Raw genomic sequence first — 20917 nt, forward strand, 5'->3', positions numbered from 1 at the left:
TAGCGCGTGACCCCTGCTCCTACCTCCGTAGCTCGGCAGCAGGCTTTGTTAGACTTTATGTGCTCTCTAAGTGCCCATCTGTACAAGTTTTGATTACGTAAAATATGCCATCTGGTTGTGTCTTAAGTGCTTTACGGTGTCATTGTCAAAACCCGTGCACAGGGCGCAAATGTTGGTGTGTCACCTTAATGGGAATGGAATCTTGGCACAGTTCATGTGATAATGTTGGGATTTTTGGATGCAAAACTTTCCCACTAGCAAGAAACACTTGATAGTGTTGTTGACATTACATGAGCTCACTGTTCCGCCACAAATGAAATGATTAGGGAGTTGACTGGTTAGCACAGTGTTCGTGTCCATGCGTACATTTTATAACACAGATACAACAGATTGATGTTGAGCATCACAAAGAGAATGAACTCATTCTTGTTAGCAGGAGGACAAAGATGAGACGAGAGACAGACATGAATATAAAGAAAGTGTATCTCTGTGTGTGTGTGTGTGTGTGTGTGTGTGTGTGTGTGTGTGTGTTATTCAATGTTTTTATGTGTCATGTGGCAAGAGGGGGACACAAAGCTATTAGCGAATGTACAGCTAGCATAAGAATCAGTTAGGCTAGTAGCACACACACTGAATCCTCCAACTGTGACTTCATGCATCATTTTATCCTCGACTGTCACTGAGTGAAAATTACCACCACCAAATAGATCGCTGTGTCTGCGTATGTGTGTGTATTGAGAAAAATGACGTTAATGGCAATGCAGTTCCCTCCTGCACCCTTTAAAGTGCTGTATGCTGGTACCCCTGTGTGTGTATGTGGGTTGGGGGCGGACTCAGACGCTTGTGTCACAAATCATTTTCCACCTTTGAAGAGAATGCTTAGGTGCTGTGTGGCTGTAGAGGGAATCTAATCGCTACACGTGCAGCAGCAGCAGAAAGAATGCCCCAAACTGTCCAATTAAAATCAAACTGATGACTCCGAATAAGATGGTCGTTGCCATCTTTTGTCTGTTGTAAATATTGCTGTTGTCACCTAAATTATCTCAAGATTGGCTGCAGAGAAAACTACAGTCGGCCTATTTCCAGGCAGGCTGTCAGTGTATCCCCTGAATGACAGGAGAAGCCTGCGACTCACCATGTGGCAGAGTCACACAGCAGGTGGTCGTGGTTTCACCTGTCAGTCAGTGCATTTGTGTGCGTTTTTGGAAATGCAAAATGATACTAATAAACCTTCTGTCATTCTCTCTGCTGCAGTTGTGGCAGCAGAGCCGCTGGTCCGAGGCCTGAGGAAGCTCCCTGATGACATCGACTGGTCGTACTCAGGTCTGTATGAGCCGTTTGCTGTTCTTAGATGCCTCAAACGTGATTGTTCAACCATCAGTCAGTGGCAGCAAGTTTCAATTTTGAAGCCCCAAAGATCAAGTTGCCCTCTTGATCACACAGACACCTTTAAAAGCAAACAGGTCTGGGAAGCAGCCCCACCAGACTGGCAAATGTCAGCCCGAACACTCTGAATATCACATGAATCGGAGGAATTATCGGTTAGCATCTCCCGTGAGAGAGCCTTGATCTGCCTCGGACCATATGGCTCCAGGATGTCAGCTAACTCGCCACAAAGCCTCCACTGGGCTAAGCCGCGGTCAGAAACAAAGAGTGGACACAGACAAACCGTAATGGTCCTGCAGGGAGAGATTAACCTCTTAATGGTCGGGGGGGATCTGGAGGTCATCGGTGGGCTAAATACTGAGCTATTAAACTTATTAACCTGCACCCCGCGTGGATTGTTGGCAATAATTGACACATGTCATTTGGAGCTCATAATACCATCGGAAGCAGGCAAAAGGTGTAAAGGTCACATTGAACTTCAGCTTCTTCATGACTATAAATCAGAGCAGCAGCTTAATGTTGATTTGTTTGTTGTACTGAAACAGGCACAATAAACTTCCATTTAATAAAATCAAATGGGTATTTACTGATAGAGGTCTCAGGTAATTATAGTAATTGCAGGAAAAGTGAGAAAAAAAAACACTAGTAATGTTTTTCATAAAAGTAACTGCTTTATTTTTCTGCCGTAACTATTTGTCAGGAATAAGTATCGATGACTCGAAGGGACATTTTGAGCAGTCAGTAACAAGAGGAGAGTTAGCAGTGCAGCTCTCCGGTGTGCTGCGTCCAGTGTTTGGATCTGGTCCTTGAAGCCCTGCCACTCAGCTGCTTTAAAGGGAAGCTAAGCCTTGTGAAGACACACAGCTAATGTCACTCAAAAACTTGACGTTGCATTCAAGAGCCAGAATGGGGAAAAAAAAAGGAGATGTTGTTACAGCACAGCGTTAGCTCCATGATGAACGCTGTGTTTTATTTACCAGAAAGCGTGTGAAGATCCCCATAAAACCATGATGAAACCCGATCCAACAAATGTAACCACATGAAGTTATTCATTCATTTTCATGGGTCTGAACATCCAGTTAAATGTCCACAGCGTTAAATATGAAACCTGGTTCGGAGCCCTGCTTTAATGGGCTCATATTAATGCAGTGACTCAAGCCAGATTCACTCACACGCCACAGTGCAGCTGTGAGATGTTGTTTGTTCGACTTGTTCCTTCTCATATTAGTCAAAGCAGCATGAATATCAATAGACGCGCATCTATTTTCATCTTTCAGATTGTTTTCTTTCCCTCTGTCAAATCTTAACAATCAGTTCCCAGGCACACACACCCTGCTTGGCAAAGTGTAATCGGGTTTTTTTTTTAGTGTGATACACTGAAGTGGTCATGAATGATGAAAAGCCCGTCTGCAATAGAAATGAAGTGGAGACGCCCTTTCCTTTCCCTCCATGTCTATTTCACTTCCATTTGTAATCTTGCTTGTGTCTCTTGAGCACTTTCTTTCTTTCTTTCTTTCTTTCTGATTACTTCTTCATTCTATACTACAGACTTTACATTTTCCTTTTTGTCGGCCCTGGAAGTTCATCATCACAACTCAGTGGCAGTTCATTTGGATTCATTGTAACTGTAGCCATTCCTGTCTCATATGTGTGTGTGTGTGTGTGTGTGTGTGTGTGTGTGTGTGTACAATGTTGTTTTTCCCAGCAGCTCTGTTTCTTGCCTTGTGCTGCCCACTGAGCTGTGAGTAAAAGCATTAACATGTGAAAGAAACGCACTTCATTGTGAGGCACTGTGCACAGCTTTTTAGGTGGGTCAGAAGTAGGGGGGGGGGGGGGGTGGACAAAGGGAAATAAAGGGAAATAAATGAAAGAAGGGGGCAGGAGAGTGAGTGACAGAGAGAATGGGAGTTGAAAAAGAAGAACTCAGCTGAAAGTAAGAGAGAAGCAGAGAAGGAAGATTGGGAAGAAGGAAGAAAATTAGGCGACATCAAAATCACACAGCTTTGCGTCAAACAAACCGGGATTGTTTGGTTTTGATCAAGAATTTTTGATTCGTAAGTAACTAAAATGCAGTGACAGAATTTTTTTTTCTTAATTGGGACTCACCAGTTCAAACATTTTTCTCCATGACAAGCCAGTCGGTTGTGTTTACCCATCCACGCTGGGTTAAAAAATAATTTGGAGATCATTACAGGCAAACATTGGTGTGAGGATTCAGTTGCACAGTGAACTTGAAAGATACAAATATAAAGTGATTACAGAGGTAGAATTCCATTTTCTCTGTATTAAACAATTGGCATGAGCTATCGAAGATGAATCCCAAATGAATGTGGATGAACAGGAGCAGCTCTGTCCTTCAGCGTGTCTTAAAAGAATCATACTGTGAATGCTGGAGAAGAGAAAACACTAAATATTTATCCAGTCTCTCCTCTTAATGTTTCATTTCCCAAATGTACATATGTCCATGTTCAGTTGCACAGCTTCCAGCCTCCACTCGGATCAGTTACTCTCATGTGCAGTGAGTCTGGTAGTGCATGAAGTTGGGCAGGTTGCTGAAAACGGCTGTCTGCTGTGCTTCAAATTACCGACAGTGAGCCAAATCAGTCAAGTTGTTCGCTGTAAAACCAAAACAATGAGCTGAAAGATGCTAAACTGCTCTGTGCAGCTAATGCCTGGGTCAGATCCAGGCATCAGGGGAACTGCAGAGGTCTGTGAACATTTTCTGTGTTTTTCAAGCCCTTTCACATGATGCAGTCATTTCATCAAATGTTGATATTAAACAATCTAAATCTAAAAGTTTGCTTTCCATGCAGATTGTAAATCATATTGGATTCATCACATTACTCAGAACATTCACTCCGGCTGATAAGCCCTAGTTGAGGCAGAGATCATGTATATGATCAGTTTGTGATTTTGTGGTTTACAGCAGCACCAGCTTCTGGTTTTCATCTCTGTCTAAATTGAAATCTCAGTATTTAAAAGTATGAACATGAAGCCTGCAGGTACACCGTGCATGTTCGTGTGTGAAGGAATCCCTGCTCCTCGTCCTCCATGTTGTCCTCATCGTTACTCTCCGCTTTGTCTCCAGGGGGTCCCCGGGATGTTTCTGCCTGGAAGACACCCCCAGGGCCCCATCTGCTGTGTGTGTATGTGTGCAAGTGTTTGTGTTTGTGACAATCCGCAGTTTCGTCTTCCAGGCAAATGCAACGGGACGCAATACATTTTTCAAAGGATACTGATCAAAATATCACAACAAAACTACAAGTCCTTACAGGAATACTACAGCGATACTGTTCTGATACTACTTCTTTTTTAAATTGCATTGAAACAGCATTATAAGCCACTGAAATATCGTATTAGATTAGCATACAATTAGATGACAATCAAAGTGTTGAATTGGTTACTGATTGACTTCTTTGTCCGTTGGCTTTTTTTCTGCACCTCTGTATTTATGTCTCTTCCTCCTTCTGTGTGTCTCCTCTCTCTTCTTGATCCAGCTAGGTTTTACCCAGGGGTGCAGCAGGCTTAAGTCCTCCCCTGGTACTTCGTCTGGGGAGCGTTCACACACACAGATTTTAAACATGAATACATGTTCTGCCTGTCCACATCGGTTCATAGTTTCTTCATGTTCCGAGTTATCTGATCGGAGGAGAACTGGACTGTGGCAGGCACCAAATGATTTGGATGTTTGCATTTAGAGTCAGATCACACTCTTGGTTGAATAGTGCAATAGTTTCCAAGAAAAAAATCATGTGTGGACCCTTCATTAGTACAGCAGAATCATTAGGACTAGACTACACAGGCAGCATGAGGCTGTGTGATAGATCCATCTAATTAATCCCCAGATGAATTCTTGATGTAAAATGTACACTAATCATGGCAATCCTAAAATGCTAATGGATCAGTGTACAGGTGTGAACACTATTCATTCTTACACTGATTCCTTCACTGGTATGTAAACATTAAGTGTAACTGTCAGCAGTGTTTTTAAAAATGATGAAAAGATAACATCAAAAGAACCGTTTCAAGATATTGTAGCTGGCTGTCTGTCATCTGTGTGACAAAAGGACTGACAACAAACACTGTCTTTACATAACAAGGTTTGTCACATATATTCTAACACATGCATGCAGTTTGAGATGTGATTAAAGTGCGATGGAGTAAAGTGAGTAAATCATCTCATTTTAGAGATGCGACTAAACCTGCCAGGCTTTGTGCACATTTGACAGGCATGCAGCTCTACAGAGCATTTTACTGTCTTTTAGCTGCTTGGTTTTAAGGTCCACTGCATGCATCTCTACTGTTTTCCTTCGCTTTCATCACTCTCATCCATTTTGGTTCCAGCCATGATGATGCTGCCTGCTGGGTATGATTTGTGGGCGTGATTGCATGATTATTGTCTGGTTTATCACAGGTTATCTGTTGGAAGCCCTTAACCTAAACTGATTTGAATCCATTCAGGATTTAGTTGTTGTTTTTTTTTTTTTTTTATTGTTTTCTGTGAGGACTCTCAGTCATCCAGGTCATGGCCATCCAAGGATGCTTGAATCTGTGCCAACTGGAATTGATTGTAAAAACTTTAAGACGTTTTAGCCTCTAATCCAAGGGGCCTCTTCAGTTTATTGTTGTATGTACAATTTTAATCAGAGGGCTTTAATCCCATGAGGGTCTAAAAGCGGTTGTCGAGGCTCTCCCAGTGTGACAAAAGGAGAACTCTGAAGCTTTGATTCCAGTTTTCTGAGTGTCTCTCAACCAGGAAGCTGTTGGGTTGTGTTTTTTCTTCCGTTTTTCTCGCGTGTCTCTTGTCTCTTTTTCTGTAGACATGTGTGTGGTCACCACCACTATGTTCTCAACTGCTCTCTTAGTCACCAAATACTTCAGGCTGGCTTCTCTTCTGCTCCAGTTGTTGCTCAGTTGTCTGTGCGGCTGCTTCTGGAGCCTTGTGGGAGACATGAGGTAATGATGCAGAGTTGTGTACGTGTGTTCCTTTATTTGAAAGGCACACACTCTCTGTCACCCATTTTCCTTCCTTGCTCTTCGCTTGCACCGGTATGTAACTGGGTTAATGGGTTCACACGGCCGTGAGAGCTAACTGTGAACTGGGATGACTCCAGAACCAATAGTCACACAGCATGCTCCTGTTTACCAACCTGGCCAGTGTAATCTGCTCTCCTTGACAGTCACAGGTGGGCAGATTGGGCTGTAAATTATACAAACATTTCCTCATAGACAGGAGCAACCTCATTGGTTAAGGTAAACATCAGAGGATGGAGCCAAAGGAGCATAGTTCTTTTCTTTAAGTAAGTTTTGTGCCACTTTATTTTGACTGTATACGTTCGACTATACAGTAAATCCGTTCAGAGCCAGTCTGCCATTGTTTAATATTTAACTAAGTAACTCTGTACAGAGAGCCTTCTCCAGGCCGCCTCTCGCTCCAGACACTTTTTCATATTCACACGTCTAGACGGAGCAGAGATCACATGAAGAGCATACGGGTACTCTGATTCACAGCCTTCTTTTCTTTTCGAATAAGCTGACAGGTCTGATTGTCAGATACGCTGGCTGCTGATGTGTGTGACAGTCCATCATTAACATAGTGGATCTCACTGGATGAGTGATGTGTGTGTGTGTGTGTGTGTGTGTAGTCCTTTCTCTGCCATTCATAATAGATTCATTTAATAGCTTAGATCTTGTCAGCCTCAGGCCGATTCCTTTTTTTCCCCAGTGTGTGTATGTGTGTGTGTGTGCGCACCCATGAATGCATTCATAGACATCGATTCTGCAGAATAAAAATGACTGAAGTCTCCTTTCACACAAAGGAACAGTTCTTATTTCTCTGCTCAGGCGTCTGCTGTGTTATAATCAGAGTTTCACTGCACACTGAGAAACTGATTGAAACGCATGACACCAGCTATGACAGAACAATCGCTCTCTAATAGTAAATCCACCATTGAACTGGTTTCAGAGAATAGGGAGATTTATTTTTTTTGTGCTAAGAAACAAGCTGTAGCTCATACTAGTGTAATTTTGGTGTTTTCCAAAAAAATACGTTCTTCATAAGCCTTGTAGCCTCCCATCGTCCTCCCCATTCACTCAGAAGTGATTTTTCAATCAGCCTTGTACTCATTCTATCATCTGCAATCACCTGAAACCCTGAAGGCTTTCCCTCCAAGTCTGACCAGGAAGCTCTTGAGGAACCACTATGACATGCAAGGCGAGAGTCTCAGGACCCCTCTTTTTTTTTTTTTTTCTGACCCACTTAGGCCCACTGAATTTGGTTAATTTACTGTTCATCAGACCACAAATGAAACAAGAATTAGCTGAATAGCATGCAAGCTAGCATGCTGTTTCCTAGCTGTGTGTTCAGAGGGTGTCTGGTGCAGAGTAATGGGATTAAGTTCTGACTATAAATTGATGAATTTACTGTTTATCAGACCACAAATGAGACAAGAATTTACCAGGCAGCGTTGGCAAGACAACAACTGAAGATTTAATGGGAACATAGCCTTCGAGGCTTTCGTCAGACCAAAGTGGGCACGGTTTTGTCAAAAGTGGGTTTGAAAAACGAGGGCCAGAAGCTAGCACTGCCTCTAGCAAGCTGAACTGCTAGCATGTTAACTGCTGACCACCCACTATTGGCTGTGTGAGCTGTTATGAGTATTACTCTTGTACAGGGAAATTTCTTTGCCCATACTGGCTGTGGGCTAAACAATGCTGCGTTTCAGTAGAGATTAATTATTGGAAAAGATGTTTGTTGTTTTTTTTCTGAATTTTCTCCATGCATCTGTGCAGTGTTGGTGAAAGTTTTTTTGCTCTGCAACAGACCCACACTTACCAAAGAATCTGAGGGGAAATTGATAATAGAAATATTATGAGTTAACTCTTACAGCACAAGTAACAAGCTAAGCTATGATGCAGAAAAGTGGCCGATTGTCGCCCTCTCTGTCGGTCACGTGACCTTGGCATTGCAGGTCACAATGGTCTGCCCGAATGTGCCCAGGTGACTCACAAAAGAGCTTTCTCACAGCAGACAGTTTGACTTGTCATAGCAGGAAAAACACAGGTTATTAATAACATTAACAATGGCTCCATTCACTTTGGGTGCACCAGTAGCCGTACCACTGAGCCAGCCGACACAATGCCAGAGCCCCGTCAGAGGGACAATGAAGTGGATTATTAATTACACCTGTTCTTTTCCTGCTGTCATGTGTCAGTATGTCTGCTCTGAACTGAACTGTCTATTACAGAGGCTGCTCAGGGCTTCCTTCTCTGTGTTTACAATAATTAAACTAATCAGTGCTGTAATGATATGTTGATGAATTGATTTGTGATTTATTAAGAAAAAGATCATGTATTCATTGGTTCTACCTACTAAAATGTGGGGTGATGTGGTTCTATGGCCTTGTTTATGTGATATGCTAATCAGTTAATTGAAAAACAATCAACAGATGAATGAACAATACACAAAATCAGTAGTCCCAAACTAATGTGCCCACGTCCACAACAGACTACATCTAGAAGCTTTCAGGTCTTGATTGGAGCCCACTGTGTGCTGGAAGAGGTTAAACACTTCAACTGCATGTGCTTTTATCCATCCAGCATGACAATGATGGAGATTCAAAAGCACCATCGTGGGTGAAACTAAAGCAGCAGTCGTTTTTTGCTTTTAATATTTGATACATATCCAGCTATTTTTGCCAGCAGTGATGCAAACAGGAGCCGGCAGTCCCCCCAAAAGTCAAGCCCTACATTATTCAATTTGATAATCCTGCATGTTGTCTGAGCAGTTAGCTCGCTCAGCAGTGCAGAACCTTTTCACAGAGGGTGAAATCAGCTCTCTCTCTATATGTGTATATATATATATTTATATATATGTGTGTGTGTGTGTGTGTGTGTGTGTGTTTTCCTCCAAAGGATCTTAATTGGTGTAAGTGTAGGCAGACAGACATTACATGCACATATGTGTCTGTGCAATGCAACAGTGTATATACAGAGAAAAACCCTCTCCTCCTTCCTGTCTTCCACTTCTTGTCCCCTACGCCTCCTCTTTTTGTTGCCTCCTTCATTTCCCTCTTGTATCTTCTCCTCAGTCTTTTCTGTCTGACCTCCTCTCTGCTCCTCTTTGCACTCTTACCTTTGCGTCCTCTGCTGCTGTATCTCCTCTCTCCTCTTTGTCCTCCCCTCACTCTCGTCTCACCTCTCCTCCCTCGAGAGTGAGGGGTGAGCCGAAATGATTGGGGCGTTGGGGTAAAAAGAGCAGCAGCCGCCGCATCAGGTGTAAATGGTTTCTGCCTTGACCACTTTAACAGCTGACTGCACTTTGAGCTGCTGCGGAGCAGAGTTTTCAGACATCTTTACTCTTATTTTCCCATCTCTTGCAACATTGCAGCTTTCAAAATTATTGAAATGTACATGTTAAAATATATTAGATACTTGAATACTTTATGAGCATGAATTTAGTGAGCATAAGAATGCAGATGCTGAGCAAATGTCCTCCAGTTCTTCCTATGGAAGTTGAAACCTACATTTTACTGTTTGTGATAATATCTATTCTATTTAAATTTGTTTGAAGAGAGAGATGGAGGGAGTGGGAAAAGGGAAAAACACTGATTCTCCTGTAATTTCTTCTCAGAATTGCAGACTTTCTGCTTTAAAAGTCTCCCATATGAATTTGACAACAATAGGAACTCTGGCAGGATCAGCACACTTTATTCTGAGACTACTGAGAAAAAGCAGGTGGAACTCAGAGATATGAAATGTAATTTCCATATTTAATCATCTAAATTTTACTTCTTGACTGAACGCGAGTGAGTGTGCGTGCATGTGTGTGTTTATGGATTTAAATGAAGACAGGAAAGTCTAGCTTCAGGGGATTTTTTTTTTTATGCCTTTCTCCAACCTGTCAGCTACTTGTTGCCATGGTAGCATTATGTCAGAAGAGTAACTCTGTGTGTGTGTGTGTGTGTGTGTGTGTGTGTGTGTGTGTGTGTGTGTGTGTGTGTGTATGTGAGAGAGATGCTGACGGATGCGGCTGCAGGGGCCATATGTGGTCACTGACACGCTGACAAAGCCCTATAATTTCCTCAGCACAGTGATGCACACATGTACAGAACTGGAGGTGCTCAGTTATACATACAGTGATCAAATCTATACCTAAATGGCACTGACACTGTATTCTGTGACTGCTAAAATGTAATATTCCTCCTCCCTTAGTGTTAGGCTCATAGTTCCTTAACAATTTCAGCTGGAATTCTGATCTAGTGGTTTCCGTTTTTACCAAGCTATAATGAAATTATGCCATTTTATTTCCACATCACACAAACAGTGACTCCAATTGTGTCCAGAAGCCGCAGCGTTACAGGAGGATAATAGACAACTGTTACTCTGAGACACTGCGTATTTGACGAGTAAACAACCGCTGTAAATAAAATACGGCTGGATGTTGCTGAACCGGTGAACTTAGAAGATGTTTTCGCCATTATCCTCAGTCTGTTTCCACAGGTTCAACTGTGGCTGACAAACCAGGCAGAAATACAGCAAAGATGAAATTGATTTAGTTGAACTTGGGTTAAACAATATCCCTCTCTCTATTTCTCTCTCTCTCTCACACACAAACACACACACACACAGACACACACACAGACACACACAAAACCCACGCAACAAGGAATGTAAAGCCAATACCTGTTAAGTCATGTGTGACCAGTTACAGCTGAACCATCTGCTCTGACCTCATTAGACCATTGTCTTTACTGGGTCTTTACTTTATACACACACACACACACACACACGCACACACAAAACAAAGCACTGGATAAGAAGTGTCCAATGATGCATTTCCATTATCCAGTAAGTCTTTGCTCTGCACAGATAAAGTAGACATGAAACTCGCTATCCTGTAACTCATTAACACTGTAAAAACTGTGATTTTCTTTGACGATATGTAATAATAACTGCTTCTTCAAATATTGAGCAATGAGCTTTGAGCTTTTTTTTTTCTTTTTTTTTTTTTACATTACATATTTTTTCAGTGTTCCAATGTTGTCCGCTGCGTCTTTAACTCAGAAGTTTTAGTCAGCATAATAAATGCAGTTAAGACTGCGAGATTTCCCTGACTGTGCCCGGAGGAAATGACTGAATGTTAAGAGCGGATGAGTGCGTGCACAGTAAATTAACACATTCACTCATGCAAAGACGAGAAGCTGCTCATGCTCGCAAACAGATACACACAGTAATTCAGTGTGTACGCAGGTGACTTGGACATGCGAATTAATATTTAACACGCATGCACACGCCGCATGTCAGCAAACGTGAAAGCACTGTACATACACGGCGTGCTCCCAAAAATTCAGAATAAATTAGCATACACACATGATGTCAGTAGATACTGTGACAAGCAGTCAAGACGAAATTGTAAATTCATATGTGCTCATAAATAAAAAAAAAAAAAAATCTGATGAGCACTGAAATAGAAGACTGTCCCCTTTGCTCTTCCCTCTCAGTTTTTGTGATTGGGGGGTTTTTGTGCTGCGTGTTGCTGCAAATTTTCCTCCCTTGGCCTGATGCTGTTCATATTCTCTTACATTATTCATGTGAAAAGCCTTGTTCAAAACACACAAATAGGCACCCACACACAGCCACACCATATCAATAAGTGTAAACAGAATTCATGCTGTGCAACACACACAATTCACAGGAGAAATGTACAAGACATGCACTCATGCATTAACAGTACACACACACACACTATAGTGCTGGAATAAAGTATGACCTGAGGCCAACCAGTAATGTTTCACCTACAGTTTGACCATCTGCCATCATTAGAGCTACACTCTTTTAACACTTGCCGTACTGTCTGTAAACAGAAACCCACTTCTCTAAATGTATCGTACAGATAAATTAAACATGAATACCCTTGACATCCATAAATTCATCGCTGCATCGAAGCCATTTTGAGACACGTGTGTAATTCGCTGGCTCTCTGTGTCTGAATATCAGCCGCCGAATTTTACATTAGGAGGGAAATCTGCTCGATTGCTTTTTGTCAGCGAAGGGATTTTATAACGAGCTTTCAGGGAGTTTGACATTTTCAGATCAGTCCTTGAACACTGTGTCTTCATTTATCTGCCTCTCTCACATGCAGGCACCCTGAACCAGCGCAACTGGGGTAAGAAGTACCCATCCTGTAACAGCGCTAGGCAGTCTCCTGTGGACATCGACGAGACGTTTACCCAAGTCAGGCTGCAGTACCAGAACCTGCAGCTGGACGGCTGGGACAGACTGACGGCGGAGTCCAGCACCATCCACAACAATGGGAAGACTGGTATGTTGATGTACTTCCACTCCTCTCTGTCTACCTCTCCTGTGCAGCTTGGTTTGCTTATTTGAGAAATAAATCCATAAGAATCCCATGCATTATTTGGCAATGATCAAAAGCTGTTCCCAAGTGTAACTTTCGTACATATGTGTAACTGCGGGAGCCATATTTGCGATGCCATCGTGCAGGAAATCAAAACCACAAGCTGTTTCTTTTGAAAGATGAGTGACATGTAGGGTTTTTCTGTTTCTTTTCAACCCCAGACAAGCGCATATTGAAGCAGCAACCAGAGGAAGAAGAGACAGTATGCAGTAGATTCAATCTATGGAAATGATTTTGACATTATTCCGGAGCTGTAAAACATGACATGCGAATCCCTAGATGTGGAAAGAAGCTTAACTTTTCCAGACGCAGAGAGAAAATGATTCACAACTCCGAGGTTAATGAGAGACAGAAGCAGCGAGGATTTAAAGGAGAGTCAGATAATGAGAGCGAAGGAGGGACAGACCGAGTAATTGAGAGAGAGGCAACCGGAGGGACGGCAGCACCGAGAGATCATGTGGAGAAAGAAGGAAGATCGATGTCAAGAGGCAGAGATGAAACTGAGCGGCAGAAAAGAGGCGACAAAAGAGCAAGAGGAAAAAATGTATATAGGAGAGGGGAGAAATGAGGACGACGTGAGGAGACAGTCAGAGGAAAGATGTCTGGCCTGATAAACAAATGAAAGCTGTCTGAGCTATCTTCACCATCTTTGCAATACAGCCCGGGCTGAGTGTTTGCGTGTGTGCGCTTTCTATACATTAATGGTCCTAAATTAATAATTTTATTCTCGTGACGTCAGAGAGGAAATTGCATATTAAAACAGATATTGCGTAGCTGTCATGATTTCATGAGAGAAATATATGGCCTTCACCGTCTCACTAAACACAATGTTATATTCAACAAAGAGCCTCAGAGAGTTCTTATGAGAGATTGCTCACTTGAAATTTGCAGGTGTCTCCCAGTGGTGACTATAAAGAGGTAAAGCTGGTGTACATATGGGTGGAGACCAAAACGGAGCTAAAAAGAGAGTGAATATGGGACCTATATCCATCAGGTGGCCAGAAATACAATTCTAAATGAAGGCTAATGTCGCTCCGTAGCTCCTGAATGTCAGTTTTTTTTTCCGTAAATTTGCTACTTATTGCCTTTATATGGTAATAATATGCAATTGTTATGTTTAGAGCTTGGTTCGGCTGCTTCTAAGTAGCCAAAATAATCAGTCGATGTAGGTTTAAGTATTGTTTATGTTAATTATCAGTGAGCTGACAAATGTCGAAGGCCAGAATACATTGCTGAGGGACGACAGTACCCACATTTAATGCATATACACATTAAAATATTCAAGTTGTTGCAGCCAGAAACTGTCATGTCCTTTTCACCATGGAAAAAAAAAACAGCAGCTTGGCAGTTACTGAGAGCCAGAAGATCCAAATTTGGACAAAGCTTTAGAGTCTGGTGGCCGAGCAGCAACTGTCACCGCTGAGTATTGGGGACTGAAAGCCTTGTCAGTCAAGCCGAGCCCTCCGACTCTGTTAGTCGAGTTTCCTTAAAACTTGAACTAACTGCATCTTAATGTACATTACAAGTTCAGCTCTAAAGTGTATATTACTGCTCTGTAACAACAGGGTGGTTTACATAAGGTAAGCTTGAGTGCATGCGTGTGTTTTAGTGGCCATCAGTGTGGAAGGGGAGTTCTTTGTGAGCGGAGGAGGGCTGAGCTCCAGGTTCCGTGTTGGTCGAATCACTTTCCACTGGGGGCGCTGCAACGCAACGTCAGATGGGTCTGAACACAGCCTGAATGGGATGAAATATCCTCTGGAGGTACAGAAACACACAGCATCAGCTCTTCTATCCGTCACATCACACATTTTGTCTGCCAGGGAAGCGTGAGTTCAGCTAACCTACCCGTCTCTCATTCAGATGCAGATCTACTGTTATGATCCAGATGACTTCCAGAGTCTGGATGATGCTATCAGGGAAGGAGGGAGGATCGCCGCCTTGGCCGTGCTCTTTGAAGTAGGTCGACCTGTTGATTTGTGCCCCAAAAGCGAATATTTTTTTGCCGGTCTGTGAAAGCTCAAGTTCTTTTCCACAGATCAGCCAGGAAGAAAACGAGAACTTCACTCCTGTTGTAGAGGCCGTCGACACCGTCAGCAGGTTTGGTAAGTCGTTTGTACGCACTGCCTCTGCGGCATCACTGTCACCTGTTGTGACATTTTGTTTCTGATGGGACTTTTTTTTTTTTTTTGTTCTGCCAGGTAAGAGCGGGTCGATGGAAGCTTTCACCTTGCGGTCCCTGCTTCCCAATAACACAGATAAATATTACATCTACAACGGCTCACTAACTGCACCCCCCTGCTCTGAGACGGTGGAATGGATCGTCTTTAAGCAAACAGTGGCCATGTCAGAAATACAGGTCAGGTCACACACAAATAACGAATGCTCATTTCTTTTTCAGTATCTCAACACATAGACTAATGTTTTAATGCTCATCCACTATTTTAACCTGAATGCACTCTAAAGCATCAGCATCATCCTCCAGCACAGCTGACTGGTGTGAAGAAAAAAAGCTTCTTTTCAAATCACTTCCAGCGGCTTTAATCACTAAATTGATGCAGCATTGTGTCTAATGAAAGCGTAATGATGCAAAAGGTCAGTTCTTAATATTATATGCATCCAGCCAGAGTCGTGTAGTGTGTCAGAATAATTAAAAAAGAAAAGTTTAGATCAGTAAAAGTCCTGAAAATCAACCTACTTTTATTTTAGAAAGATGACATTTTTAAAGCTTCTGTAAAGTCAACATCAGCCGCCTGCAGTGGCTGGTTTCAGGTCAGCCGTCTTTGACATCCGTGCACAAAATACAACCAAAAACGCTACATTCAAGTGATGCCGTGTGACAGGTTTAGTCAAAATGGGAACTTACGGAGCAGGGTTTTTGTCGTGGCATCTGGTAAGAAAAAGCCCGTCAAGCAACAGCAACACAAGCTGCCACTGTAATGTTACTGCAGCTCCCATCCAGACTGACGACCTTTAAGGACCTCCGAGGAGCGAAGGCTTTGGATGAAATCATCTGTGTAATAATTATCAATTATGTAACAGAATAATGGAGAGAATGAGGTCATGAAAACGATTGTGTGTGTGTGTGCGCTCTATGTGCTTATATACGTGTGTGTTTGTGAGCTCGGGTTTGTCTGCGTTTGCATGATTGAAACGGGGGTGGCAAGGCATGACACGGGCACATTGTCGCGAACCAAAAATAGAGCAGCACTGTGTCTCTGCCTCCGCCTGGCACCAACACAAACCTCTTAAACAAACACACACTCGCAGGAAGCAGCGTTGGCTTTATTTTGGCAACTGCACAGTAACTGGAAATATGCAACGGACGCATGTTTAGTGTCTTTGCTCCAGCGGCCGCTTCCTCCCCGTTCACCCTCTCTTGTCTCCTGTCTCGGCACTCAGCTGGAGGTGTTTTGCGAGGTGATGACGATGGAGCAGGCTGGGTACGTGATGCTGACGGATTACCTGCAGAACAACTTCAGGGAGCAGCAGCAGTTCATGGGTCAGGTGTTTGCCTCGTACACCGGAGTGGAGGACGTGCTCACACCCAGTACGTCATCACACGCCGCAACCAAAAGCTTGACACTTGTTTGTTTCAGTAGCTTTTATTTCTACTCTTCTGTTCGTCTTGTGAACTGACAAACATGGCTATATGCTTCCTGTTGTGTTTCCTTTTCACCAAGTTGAGTCAGTTTTTAAACCAAATTGTCTTAAAATGGTATTCTATCGATTTATTCATCAAGTCTTTTTAAACTAAACCCCAAGATCTGTCCTCATCAACCACTGTAGTCTGGTCATTGACACAAACAGGCTCATTTTCACACAAGCAAGACTCTTTAGTAATAATATATCACCATGTCAAAGTTTTTTTGGCTTGAAAGTGATGTTTTTTTTATCTAGTCAAATGAAGTTCAGTGAAATTTAAAGGTTTAAAAAAAGCATTGAAATTAGCTGAATAATTAATACAAGTATGAACATAAAACCACAAGCCTGAAGAGTAAAGAGCTGAAGCAGTTAGTTGATAAATGTCAGAAAAATGACTCTCATTTTCAAATGCTTCAGTTATATTTTGAAGCAAAGATAGTTGAAAAATGCTTTTCTGGTTCCAGCTGCTCAAATCAGAGACTTTGCTGCTTTCCTTCCTGTTTTATCGCATTCTAAGGCGAATATCTTTTGGATTAGATGAAAGAACTGATTTCCATTCTCTGACCCTTTTCTCCGTCTTCTCCACCTCTTCTCTGAGTTCTCATTTTTGTTTTTCTTTCGGTCTTCTCGCTCTCCGCGCTGAGCTTGTTTTGACATGGGAGCGGGCTCAGTGCCCGCGGGCCATCCAGCAGCTTGCTAGGTGGAGAACAGAGAACTGTGCTACATGACTGCAGCTTTGGCTACAACTTTCCTCTGTCATTGTTTTTCCTGATTACTGTTTTGGGCTCACATTTACAGAATAATTTTTTTTTTTTTTTACATCACCATCCCGCTGAGCTTAATTTGACGCTGTGCTTTTTAGCTGATGGAGCTGAAAAGTCACGTGCCATCACTTCTGAAAGAAGCCAGAAAGTGAGTTTGGACCGGCAGAGTGTTGGCGGAGACGCTGTATTGATCAACGTGCTATTGACTCCCAGCAGATCCAGCATGTTAGAATTTTGTACATTAAAAATTCTTCCTTATTAGGCTCTAAAGACTTAAACCCAGAGTCTCCACTGCTCTAAAGCTTTAAATCCTTTGGCTGATCTCCACCAAATTTTGGACAGCGCGGTGGAGAAAACCGAATCCCCCCTCAGGGATCAATATAAATATTAGATTATTAGTCTTATTTTGTTGCCATGACTGAAAATATCGCCCGTCCTCGGCTTCCTCTGCAGCTGTAACTCTGTCCTCCAAGGTCAGGCGAGTCATGATCATCAAAAGATATAATTCACGGCGCTCTCCATCTTCATAAAGTCGACCCTCAAGTGAAGCAGGTCTTTTGAGTTGCCAGGGAGCTTGACTTTGTAGTTGGGTGCCTCGGCTGCTCTCAGCGCAGGCAATTTATTTTGCGGCTCTTTTTGAAATTGAAATAAAGTATTCAGAAATTCAGAAAAGGGTCTTTTTGCCTGTAACAAATTCATGCAGCCGTACACACACACACACACACACACACACACACACACACACACACACACACACATGCACGTACACCTCCCACTCATTGCCACGCTCACCTCCTGAACTGAGCTGTTTAAAATGTATTTCTGATTTTGTTCCATTTTCGGCACAGTCGATTAACATCAAGTTACCTCCAGCAACACTGAACTTGATGTGAGACGTTGCACTGTGCGGTTCATGTTTAGATGTCCAGTTATACCTTTCATGCTTTTTCATCTCTGTCTTTCAGGCTTTTTATTGCGTTTTCTGCTACATCCGCACTCATGAATATCTTCCATTTTTACCAAATCTTGCTCACTTTCTATCTCTTTCTGCTGTCTCTAGCCTGCAGCTTGGAGCCGGAGAACGTTCAGGCTGACGCCCAGAACGACACGACCATCGTGGTGACATGGGAGCGTCCCCGCGTGGTTTATGACACCACCATTGACTGGTACACCGTCACCTACCAGAGGCTGCAGGGCCAAGACCAGAGCAAGCAGGAGTACAGGACTGACGGAGACCAGGATGTGGTACGAAAGAATCTCCTCACATCATTGCGTACATTCAACTTCCAAACGGATGATGCGCTGAAATTACAGTCATTCAAGACACTTGAAAATCAGTTGTAAGAATTCTGTCAGCCGCTCTCACTCTATCTGTCATGGTCACGTTCCAACTGCTGTTGGGATTAATCAAAGTGATCGGCTGGTAACGATCAATCTTGGCCTCTTAACGGCTCACTGAGCATGCCTTATTGTGACCGGCAGTATTGGTGTGTGTGTATTCAATCCTTTGCTTGTTTGTAGATGAGCGGTCAATATTCAGACCGACATAATACAACACAAATGAAACCTGTTAGAAAATATAAACCCCACCATGTTTACAGACCTACATTACATGTGTAAGTGCATTATTTGTCTTTCTTATGCATCTCATATAGTTAACTATGTAACTTTGCAGGGTGCCATCATCCCCAGCCTGCTGGCCAACAGCAGCTACGTAGTTCAGGTGGTTGCCGTTTGCACCAACGGACTCAGAGGTCGATGGAGCGACCAGATTATCGTGGACATGCCGTTAGAAGACCCCGGTACGAACACGCACAGCTTCGACAAAATAAGAGCTCATAGTTTACAACTCATCTGCAATTAACAGCCTGTCTTTCCTCTCTCTGCAGAAAGTGATTCAGATTCTGACGCCGTCACAAAAGACTTGCAAGGCAACAGGGAGGTAGGACCTGACATCACTCCGCATGTTGGCATTCATTTCGCTGAATTATTTTGCAGTGAAGAAGTTTTCCCTGTATTCAGTCGTATCAGCGAATGCAATTATTATGCAAATAATTGTAATTATGTCAGTCGAGGCTTGTCGTTGAGTGTTTGGAGAGCCGTACGAAAAGGTTATAATGGACTTTCCAGCATGTTTAGGAGAGATTAAAAAAAACTGCAGTAAGCCTGTAATGCTACCATGTTTTTCTCAGCACAGCCTGTGCTCCTCCACACTGCATTAATGGAGATTACATTATGTCTTATTATCAGTTCATGTGCATATTGAAGAAGACAGGACAACTGCACTGTAGGAGGAAGCAGTGTTAGCATTAAAATCCTTCCATGTTTTTGTTTGTGATGTCGTGTAATCATATGCCGCGTATGACCAAACATGTTGTGACACAGTGGCGCTTTTTTCCTCTGTGGTAGGGCTCATCCAAAGCCAGATGGGAGACACCAGAGAACCAGAATCAGGTGGATTTGTCTTCCGAGGACCACAGCCCCGTGGAGGAGGTCCCAGTGGAGCAGACCAGAGTTTACCAGAACCAACCCGGAAGCCAGACCCAAGCGAACCAGAACCCCCCGGTCCAGGTCGGCACCCGTTCAACCCCAAAGACTCCCTCTGACTCTGCCGTTCTACAGAAAACCCGACTCAGCCAGAATGCGAAGAAGAAACCGGAAAGCCGCGACCAAACCAGGTCCAAACCAGAGGAAATGGATCAGAACTGGATTGACGAGGACCGGAGCATCCTGACACAAAGGCCGCCCACCAAAGCAGGTTTTGACAGCAATAGTGCAATATGGGTAAATGACTTAACTGAGCAGCCAGGCTTCCTGTTTCCAGTTGCTCGGACAACCGCCCCGCCGACGATACGCCGACAGATCACAGAAGAAGCCTCGTTGTCAGTGTTGCCACATGAGGTAGTTCACAAAACAATGTTTTTATTTCCTTTATCCTTAAAGCTGATTAAATGTAATACTGGAAGTTTCCTCATTCAAGAAACCCACTCTTTCTGTGCCTCTTCTACTTGCAGCCAATGGATCTAGACCAAGGCGATGAAAGCGGCCTCCCTTCTCCCCGGTCGGACCTCTACACCCCTCCTGTGGAGGACATCCAAGTCACAGACGTCTTCTATGAAGACACAGGCAGCAACTCTCCACTCGAAACCACCACCTTTGCCGCGACAGTGCCTGCCGCTGCCACTGTGTTGCCAGGTCAGATTTGTTTGAGGGAGCTTTTTCTTTCATTAGTGCTCTTGTTTACCAAAAACATCTCGGGCTGGTGCTGCTGCTGCAGCTCTTCATGCTGTGCCAGAGAGGAATTTAAGCTCATAAATATTTGAATAGGTACCAGAAGATGTTTCTTTCACTGGACGCTTACCAGGATTCTGATTAGATTAACACCAGCACTAACACTGACATGTTTAGATTATATTATATATATGATTAGATTATGTGTTGACCCGTCATAGCTTAATTTTAAGTTGAAAAATATTTAATCAAATTTATACATTTCATAAACATTGCAAATAAATAACATGATCAGCTAGTCAAATGGCTTTTCACTTTTGATGAAGTTTGGCTAATTTTGTCTCAAAAACTCTTATTTTTCTGGTATTGTTCAGTAAATGTTTGATCAGCAGTTTATTTTGTTTAATATGTGATCTTAAAATATTAAAATTTCTCATTTTGGTTTTCTTGTAACGCGATGCTGCATGACTTCATG

General features: G+C 42.9%; 1 protein-coding gene across 2 annotated transcripts in view; it reads left to right on the forward strand.

Annotated features, from left to right (window-relative positions):
- ptprz1b (protein tyrosine phosphatase receptor type Z1b) overlaps window positions 1–20917 on the forward strand; it is a 49546-nt gene that overhangs the window by 16749 nt on the left and 11880 nt on the right. For both annotated transcript variants that reach the window (XM_076721762.1, XM_076721763.1), the window contains exons 2-13: window positions 1255–1323; window positions 12530–12709; window positions 14415–14566; window positions 14666–14761; window positions 14841–14907; window positions 15004–15161; window positions 16205–16352; window positions 18272–18456; window positions 18887–19013; window positions 19101–19153; window positions 19621–20112; window positions 20226–20406. In XM_076721762.1, coding sequence (XP_076577877.1) covers window positions 1255–1323; window positions 12530–12709; window positions 14415–14566; window positions 14666–14761; window positions 14841–14907; window positions 15004–15161; window positions 16205–16352; window positions 18272–18456; window positions 18887–19013; window positions 19101–19153; window positions 19621–20112; window positions 20226–20406 — 1908 coding nt within the window. The remainder of the gene's footprint in view (window positions 1–1254; window positions 1324–12529; window positions 12710–14414; window positions 14567–14665; window positions 14762–14840; window positions 14908–15003; window positions 15162–16204; window positions 16353–18271; window positions 18457–18886; window positions 19014–19100; window positions 19154–19620; window positions 20113–20225; window positions 20407–20917) is intronic.

Source organism: Chaetodon auriga, chromosome 22 (genome assembly GCF_051107435.1).
Source record: "Chaetodon auriga isolate fChaAug3 chromosome 22, fChaAug3.hap1, whole genome shotgun sequence".
In the NCBI taxonomy this organism is placed as follows: Eukaryota; Metazoa; Chordata; class Actinopteri; order Chaetodontiformes; family Chaetodontidae; genus Chaetodon; species Chaetodon auriga.